The 8,450-nt window shown below is 56.7% G+C and overlaps 3 protein-coding genes across 3 annotated transcripts, besides 7 other annotated features; all 3 read left to right on the top strand.

The window, feature by feature from the left end:
- Window positions 1-308: 308 nt before the first annotated feature.
- Window positions 309-330: a microsatellite.
- Window positions 331-750: 420 nt separating this feature from the next.
- Tco025E_08196 (uncharacterized protein) lies at window positions 751-2,091 on the top strand (the record flags this gene model as incomplete). Its single annotated transcript, XM_029375051.1, has 1 exon — window positions 751-2,091. One exon carries the CDS (start codon window positions 751-753, stop codon window positions 2,089-2,091), a length of 1,341 nt encoding a protein of 446 aa, XP_029224824.1.
- Window positions 2,092-2,189: 98 nt separating this feature from the next.
- Window positions 2,190-2,215: a microsatellite.
- A 709-nt stretch (window positions 2,216-2,924) lies between these two features.
- Window positions 2,925-2,973: a microsatellite.
- Window positions 2,974-3,099: 126 nt separating this feature from the next.
- Window positions 3,100-3,137: a microsatellite.
- Window positions 3,138-3,244: 107 nt separating this feature from the next.
- Tco025E_08195 (uncharacterized protein) lies at window positions 3,245-5,809 on the top strand (the record flags this gene model as incomplete). The annotated part of the gene is made up of 1 exon (XM_029375050.1): window positions 3,245-5,809. The coding sequence occupies one exon, from the start codon at window positions 3,245-3,247 to the stop codon at window positions 5,807-5,809; it is 2,565 nt and encodes an 854-aa protein (XP_029224823.1).
- Window positions 5,810-6,043: 234 nt separating this feature from the next.
- Window positions 6,044-6,072: a sequence feature (GA-rich).
- Window positions 6,052-6,110: a microsatellite.
- Window positions 6,111-6,125: 15 nt separating this feature from the next.
- Window positions 6,126-6,167: a sequence feature (A-rich).
- Window positions 6,168-6,596: 429 nt separating this feature from the next.
- Window positions 6,597-8,450, top strand: Tco025E_08194 (uncharacterized protein; the record flags this gene model as incomplete). Its single annotated transcript, XM_029375049.1, has 1 exon — window positions 6,597-8,450. A coding segment is annotated over one exon (1,854 nt), but the record flags the coding sequence as incomplete, so codon positions are not given.

Genomic DNA, 8,450 nt, shown 5'->3' with positions numbered 1-8,450 from the left:
GTTTTTGTTGTTGATTTTTTTTTCTTCTGTTGGGGGCTTCGCTCCCAGTGGAGTCTGAACTTGCGGCGATTGGGCCTGGGGAGGTGGTGATAGTTTTCAGTTTTTCAGCCCAACGCAGCCGCCGCTTCTTGGACAGCACGCAGAACCGATGGTTGAAATTCATGTATAAATTTTTCCGCTCTTTCTTTTGGAGCTGCGCCGGCCGTTGTTGCCTCACCCAGTTTTCGCGCATCGTTGCGGCTTCTTGGTGTTTGTTTTCCCTTCATGTCTTAGTCGAGTGAACTGCGCGAGAGACCCCGGAGGAAAACTTCTTTTGTTTTTTTTTTTTTTGTCTTCGCCTCCTCTTTTGCCTGTAGGCGGTGCTGGCGTGAGTGGCAATACGCGGGGATGGGCGGCCGTGGCGGCAACGAGGCGCTGGAGGGAAAAAAAAGTATGTCCGCTTCGTTGCTTTCCTTACGATGTATGCAGCAGCAACAACAAAAAAAAGGAAATAACAAAGAGTTGCCCTTCAAATATGAAGGTTGCCTGTGCTATGCAGCATGGTCACGATTTCTGTTTCTGTGCTGTGAATGTGCAGCTGAACTTCCTCGCAATGCGCCCTTTTTTCTTTTTTTTTTGCTTCTCCACTTGGTGGCGTGTGTACATCATGAATGGTGCTCCCCCGTGTGCGCGTTGCTGCTCTTCGCGCAGTAAACATACCTGCACCTGCAGACTACTTAACTACGCCTGGCGTGAGGGCCGCCCGCAAAGATGCTCCGTGGCCAGTGTAAGACGTTCTGTCAGTGTAACTATTGTAAGCAGCCGCGGGAGCAGACAGGCGCTGCTGCCGACAGCGCCAAGCTCGTTTCGGGTAATGGACGCAACAAGGATGAACTGTATCTTCGCACTCTTAACCAGAGCCTTCGGGCAAGGAGCCTGATGGCCAGCTCAAAGAATGCTCATAAATTTAAACCTGACGAGATGCTGCAAAGCACAAGAGGGGACATGGCGAGGGCCGCGCTAACTGTTCCAGTGCGACGCCGTGACCGCCTACAGGAGCTCCTCATTCTTGAGAACAAAGGGCGGATGAAAGCTGAGCGCCAGCTGCGGCGCGATCGTCGGGCGATGGGGCTTCCGGAAGACGAGGACGATACACTGCGGGAGCGCGGCGTTGGCACACGTGATGACTTCCCTGATGCAGCGCCAGAGAATGAATTGCCCGCCGCTGAGGCGGCGGTGCGGCCGGGGTGTTCGGCGGAAGAGGATTTGTGCCATGCGCTGAACACCATTAAAACTATCACAGACGAACATGCTGCGGGTGACGCGAGCAAACCGCTAACGGCGGAGGGCATCCGTCGGCTGCGTCGGCTTGTGCATGAGCAGGATGAAAAGACAAAGAGAATGATCGCCGAATGTCCACAGCAGCCCCACATGTGTGGTCACTGCTTTGCCGTCAATGCTCAGGGGAAACACCTCTGCCAGGTTCCACCGCCACACATCCTACGCGACACGCTTCTTCCCTCTATCCACGGTCAATCCAAGCGTCGCTTCAAGTACAACACGCATCCGTACGGCAGCGGCGTGGTGTGGGTGCCACTTGAGGAAGAGGCGAGGGATGAGGGCAGCAAGTACGTCATGCCCACTGCCGCCGAAGCGGCCGACGCCGCCGAGGCGGAGAAGCGGGGCAGCGCCAGGTCGGACGACGACAAGGCAGAAGCCGCGTACCAGTATCCTGGGAGCACGTACAACAAGTATCTAAACGGTGCAAAACCTGCCAAAGAAGTGACAACGAAAGAAGGAGTATTACCAGAGATGGCTGACGGTCGCGCAGGCTTGGTTGACTCGAAGAGTTTGGAAAAGGGGGGCAGCACCGGGGATGAGGCGCCACCCGCCGCTGGTAAGAGCGGGCCAGCAAAGGAGCCACCCACCTATAAAAGCTCTGCTGCGCTGTGGCGTACCACGAATCAAGATCGTGCGGCTCAAATGCAGCGGTTCCTGGAGTTTAAGAAATTACACGCCGATGCAGCTCGTGTTTATGCCGAAAGCGCAGTGAAGCGCCGCGCCGACGGTGGATTATCTCCTGCCGTTGCCGCAGTTGGCCAAAATAGTTAATGGGGTTCGCTAGCTGAGTGAAGTACGTATTTCTTTGGTGAGGTATCTGGTCCCCAGGACGGAAAGGAGAGAGTTCACCATGACATGTGATGTATAACTTTTTGTTTTCTTGTTTTTTTTTTTTGGTGTGGCCTTCCCGTTCTTTTTGCTACGTAGGGCCCAATATGTATGATGTATGAAGTATCACTCTCTCCCTTCGCAACCCACTTGCTTCTCTTTCGCGTTCCACTTGCCTTTGAGGTCTCACGCTTTTCTCTTTTATTCAAGGCACCGTGGCAATTTGACCGTTGTTGTTATTTCTCTTTCTTTTTCGCCGTGCCTGTTATTCTTTTCTTCATGGCGGTGTTGTTTATCTTGCATCGCTCGCTCATTACGACTCTTCAGCGAAAGGAGGAGGAAGCGTGGGAGGTCGAGAGCGAGCGCTGCGCGGACGAGGCTCTGCCACCCGCAGCGAGATGAAGTGGGTAGTGGAGTGCGATGCTCGGAAGCGGCAGCCGTGGGGAGAAGAAGAGGGGATAGGAAAGTGTGCAGAAAGCGGCAAAGGACAATGTGGAGAGCCCATGTGAGATGAGCGCGGTGGGATGGATGAGGTGAAGGTGCGTGGGGGAGAGTTGAAGCACGAAATGTTCATGTTCTTTTGTTTGTTTCTTTTTTTCCCCGGCACGAGGAAGAGGGGCAAAGGGCTGTTGAAGAAGAGACCTGGAAACTGGGGACAGCATCGAGGGGGAGAGCACGGAAAGGGAATCAGACGGCAGCCCCATTACAGTGGGGCACCTGCAGGCACACACGATTCTTTTGCTGCTGGTGAAGTGCCCCACCGCGGTGGGCGCCATTTCTTCTTCTTGCTGCTTCCCTTCTTCGTTCGTCGTGTCCGTACTTTGTCATGTAGTTTCTCTTCCGGTTCTTCAATCGACGGGGGGAGCCTCACGGTACGCGTTATTTCCTCGCTGCCTCCCCGCTTTGCTGCAGTCCCCTCCTCCTCTCGTTTGCTCCACCCTGCCGTGTCTCTTTTTTTTTTTGTTGTTCTTGTTCTTGGTGTTGTTGTTTTCTCCTGCACAACCAGTGGGAATTGTGTGGGTCCGCACAGTACGACGACGCGGGCGCCCACGTTTATTTCCGCCCCCGCCCAAGTCTGCCCGTACTGGTGGGCGCAATGACGATCAAGGCAAAGCCTATTGACCCTGGTCGAGCTCGGCTTGCTGCGCTGGGGCAGTGGAATCGGCAGGGCACGACGGCCTGCAGTCGCGCCCCGCCCGCAAACGGCCGAGGGAGCGGCAGTCGCGACAGCAGCATAGACAGCAGCACAAGCACAAGCTCCACCGAGGGATGTCGTACTGGCAGGAGAGGCCGTCGACCACTAGGCAATCGCAGTGCGAAAAGCGAGGGCAGCGTCCACAACGGGGCACCGGCGTTTCTAACTTCTCCACGGGCACGTGACAGCGCAAGCGACACGTCGAATAGCGATCCGGAGTTGTACCGCGCGGCTCGAGAGAGAACCGCTCGATTTTTGTACCCCAATGAACGTCCTGCTCTCAACACCAGCAGTGGGAGAAACAATGCCGTTAGAGAATTGGGTGATGGGGCGCAAAAAGAGGTGGTGAAAATATCTCTTGATGTCTCACCCCCGCGGACACCCGTGCATCGGCCTCCCCCGCAGCCGCACAGCGGCAAACAACAGACCGAGCGGGCACTTGGAAACAGTGAGACAAGTTTAGCAAGCAGTCATGGGGGCTCCTCCCCGCCTCACGTAGCTCCCCCTCTTGCTGTACAAGAGGCCCTCCAAGGGCTACAGGAGACAGCAGACAGTGCGGCACAGCACGACTTTGCCCGTCTCATGGATCTTTTTGCTGCTGATGTTGATAAAGAGCGTGAAGAAAAGCATCAGCAACTGCAAAGAGCGACGGAGAGTGAAGCCAAAAACGCAAAACCTCTTGTGGCGACTAAGATGGACACTCAGGCGCCGGGCCAAGAAGGAAGAGGCGAGGTCTCCAAGACGTACGTTGTTCCTCCAACCACATTTGATGAGTTACAGGAGCGTGCGCTCCTGCAGCTGTATGCCGCAAGCGAGGACGACAACGATAGCAAGTATTTCATCGCCACTGATCACATGGCACAGGCGTTTACCCTGGCTGCACTGGAGGCGGCACGCAAGGATATTTCAGAAGACCCTGCGGCTGCCCTCGGGGCGCCAGGGGCATCAGACGGCAGCAATGCCAGCTCTAGACCGGCTGGAACGCCACTTTCTCTCATGGAGATTGTGGCTCTTGAGCGCGCCCGCCGAAACGCCCGGGCAGGCCTCCAGAGGCGACAGGAGGAAGAGGAGGGAGTGACTCTAGATCGCAATTCAGAGGAATTGCTCAGCACGGACGCGGACGTCATTGCGGCTAAGGCGGAGGCATCCTTAAACCGTTTCCTTTTGGCTGTTCGTTGCATTGAAAGTGCGGTGCGTGATCGACGCGTCACCGATGAGTTGGGCCGCTTTTTGTTTGCCCATCATAAACCATTCCTTCAAGCAGGTTGCGGCAAGGGGTCATCGGAGGATGCGATTCGGGAGTTCCCCCACGAGGCCTTTGCGGTGTATGAGCAGTACTCCCGCTACGTGAGCAAGTTTCTCACGGACTTGCTGACCCGAAGTGTCCCAAAGTTTGACATGGAGGAATTCGTCTTGGCGCTGTTTGAGGTGAACATGGACGGCGAATACGGCGGCGCGCGGGACGAAAGCGTCTCGATGGATGTTTTGTCGTACCCTGCGTGGCGCCTTTTACTCTCCACCTCTTCCTTCAATGAGTTTTGCACCTTCATGGATGACTTCATTGCGGAGGAGTACGGTGTGGAGAAGGTGGCTTCGGACGGCGACACAGAAACCAAGCTTGGCAGTAGCGCAATGCCCTCTCGTTGCGATGAGAGTGGCGTGGTTGTGGTCGCAGGCGCACGAGGGATCCGTGCATTGCTGTCGAAGTCGAAGGCCAACATGGCGAAGGTGACGGCAGCCGCAACCGACGATGCAGACCAGCTGAGGGCTCCCGGCGAGGGCCCGCACGGCGGCACTGACGCCTCGCCCCCTCTACCTCTTCCTCGTGACGGCAGCGTCACCGCGAGCCAGGCGTCCCAGGAGCAAAGACAGCCGCAGGTGCATGAAAATTTTTCTGCAATGGGGGCCAGCGTGCGTCCTGCTTTTGTCCCAACGACGTCCTCGAATTCTAACTCTGCTTTCTCTCTCATCTCCGGCGCCCCGATTGCGGATCGTTTAAAGACCCCCTCACCGCCACCCTCGCAGCATGCAGAGCGCGGCAAAGGCAGCCTCGGCTCCGTCAACTCGTTTCCCCAGCTTCCACACTGTCGACGTCGGCCCGAGGCAGTGCCAGGGCGCAATTTGCCGCCATTGCCCGCCGTGGAAGCCACAGAAGCGGGAAAATTCTTCTCCACTGTCCCACCGAAGCTCAATGTGGGTTCCGAAGCCACTGCCCTTCTCCCGGATCGTTCCAAGACTGTGTCGCTCACAAGGGGACGCTGTGCGAGGGGCGACCACTCCGGCGGAGAGCCCACTTCTTTTCACGAGAGTGCGCCTTCTTCCTCGACCGGCGTTAGCTCTGGTCGCAGGAAAAAAAGCAAGGACAGTAGGGGGTGTAGCGGCGCACAGACGGGCGCTGGCGCTAGGGGCATAACAACGGCAAAAAACCCACGAGGGAAGAAGACGCCGTCAGTTCCACGTCGCTGATCTGCTTGTGTTTTACTGCATTGAGCTTCCACCGCAGGAGGCGCATTCTTCTGCTGGACTGCCCGCTGCCGCTTGGTGGCGTCATCGCTGCCCTTAATGTGTATCTGGCATCTGGGTGAGGCGGAGGAAAACACTGGCGGCGAAGCTGCGCAGTCGATGCAACCTCTGTTTGTGTTTATTATTGAGTTTCTTCTAGTAATGAGGGGATAGATGGCTTTGTGCCCTTTTCGCACCCTCTCGCGCTTTGTCTGTCTCTCTCTCTCCGTGTCTGTGTGTATATGTGTGTTGTCACCGTAGTCTGCATGTTCCTCCCTCCTTTGTTTTTGTTGTTTTTGGCTTTTTTTTCTTTCGTTTATTGGGTTTTATGCTGCCTCTGCCTCACAAACATAACCGCCCCAACAAAACAAAAGAGACAGACAACTGAAAAGCGCAGGGGTTGTCAATAGGCGCACTGCGGTGGAGAAGGGCGGCTGCTGGCCCTCGTATTGTCTCAGTCACGCTTGAGTAAACCGCACAGGGCAGGGAAGGACTTTAGCTCCTAGCGAGGCACATGATGAAGAGCAGAGAGGAGGCGTCCCTCGCTTCAACATGCCGCTCGCATCAGAGTAGTTTAGAACCACGTGGTCCGCCATCTTTTGGCCACGCGCACTGCTTAAGTGTACCCATGAAGAGCGAAGAGTTTGTCGCAAATCCATTGCCGCCTCAAGCCCAAAACAAGAATCGATCCCGCAGGTCTTATATGTGTCTTTTTGTTATTTTTATCCTATCTTTTGCGGGGTGGTGGTGGATGAGTGTCGCGGACGAGGCGTCTTCACCGCCTCTCTCGGCGCCGCCTGCCGGGGAGGATGTGGTGCTCCCCGTTTGGGCGCGGTGTCTTGTGTCAGTGCAATGCATGCTTCGTGTGCCCAGGCAATTGTGGGTCTGCACGTGGGCCCGTGTTTTCCAGCTCCCAGGTTTCTCGTCGCTGCGGCAGCAGTTGGACGCTGGCGGCGGATTTTTACTGAATGACCCACCTCGGGCGCTCTCGCTTGTGTCTCGTGCTGCCAAGGCTGCGTGGACACACGTGCACCGTTGTGCGAGGGATGAACTGTGGCCAGGCGTCCGTGCTCGCGCAGGGCGTCTTCTTCCGGCGCTGAGGCGGGCAGCCCAATTTGTGCGGAGTAAGGCCTTGGACGGGGTGCGGTGGGTGTATGTTTATTCCGGCTCGCTGGGCGTGAGGGCGACACCGCAGTGCCGAGGGAAGACCAACTGCACACGTGGGGCCACAGCCGCTACGGCTCCCACGCCATCAGCGGCGTCACCGTCATTGGCAAATAGCAAAATCCGCGGCACTGTCCCTACCCACGCGCCAACGCGGTCGACGAAGACGTCTGGCGTCCGAGCTTGGCTGGGGAATATGTTCACGTTTTTCTTTTCACCCAAGCAAGAGGTGACGCGTTCACCTCAGCCCTCTTTTCGTCCTGCTGAGGCGCGCCGCAGCAGCTCTGGCGTCCCACGCCGTGCACCTCCGCCAGCTGGGGGACCCTCCGCGACGAAACAGCCTCACCCATCGGCCAGCGAAGCCCTACAAGAGGGCAGAAGGCAGGAGCAAACGGCATCCATCTTTGAGAAGGTGTCCCATCTGCTGCGGTGGCTCGCCGGTGGTTCGCCCCCGAGGGTGTCGGAGTCTGCCGGGGACCCTGCCTATCGAAAAAGAGATGGAAACAAGAAGCAGCGCAAGGGAACACATAAGGAGGGCTCTGGCCGTCCCTCTTGGCTGTCGGCGGCGCGCAACGTGCTCGGGCGGCCGTCCTCCAAAGCTCCTCCAGCGGCAGTAGAAGAAACGCGCGATGACAGCAAAAGGGAATCGCTTGAGGACGCGAAGGCGGATCTCCCAGCTGAAAATAAGGACACAGCCATCGTGGATGCCGCTGAGGCTCAGGCTGTGTCGCGGCATCACGTTGAGTTCGCGCTCGCTGCATCCGGCGAGCAGCCGCACGACGTTGAGGATGCGCCAGGGACACAATTCCCGTCGAAAGCCATGCGAGATGCATTTGTAAGCGATGTCGCGCACATTCTACCTTTTACTGCCTTCACACCCATCACCGATGTTAGGATGCAGCGTCAGGGAAGCACGCTTCATGTGCGCTTTGATGCACTTCAAACGTCCGAGGTTAACTCCTGGACGAAAAGGGAGATTGACGCCGCGTTAAAACGCTACACTTTTCCTCGTCTGCGTGCGGTCAGCAAAATTCAAATTGCAGCAGGCGATTTGGGAACGGGGAGGCGGAGTGACAAATTTATTGAAAACGGAAAGTCCAGCGGAAAAGCCCGCCTAGGAGTTGCCCAAGACACTACAAGTGCGACGGAGGAAGGCCACTGTCAGAACAACATGGGAAAAAACCCACAGGAACAAATTCCAGGGGCGGAAGCAGAAAAAAAACCGTCACCGGGATCACTTCCTGGGGATTCGCAGGAGCCAGTTCATGCAGAGACGCAGGAGCCAGTCCATGCAGAGACACAGGAGCCAGTTCATGCAGAGACGCAGGAACCAGTCCATGCAGAGACGCAGAAGCCAGTTCATGCAGAGACGCAGGAACCAGTTCATGCAGAGACACAGGAGCCAGTTCATGCAGAGACGCAGGACCAGTCCATGCAGAGA

The sequence above is a fragment of the Trypanosoma conorhini genome, assembly GCF_003719485.1.
Source record: "Trypanosoma conorhini strain 025E chromosome Unknown Tco_14.4_contig_00720, whole genome shotgun sequence".
Lineage (NCBI taxonomy): Eukaryota > Euglenozoa > Kinetoplastea > Trypanosomatida > Trypanosomatidae > Trypanosoma > Trypanosoma conorhini.
This window is presented reverse-complemented; position numbering and strand designations above follow the sequence as displayed.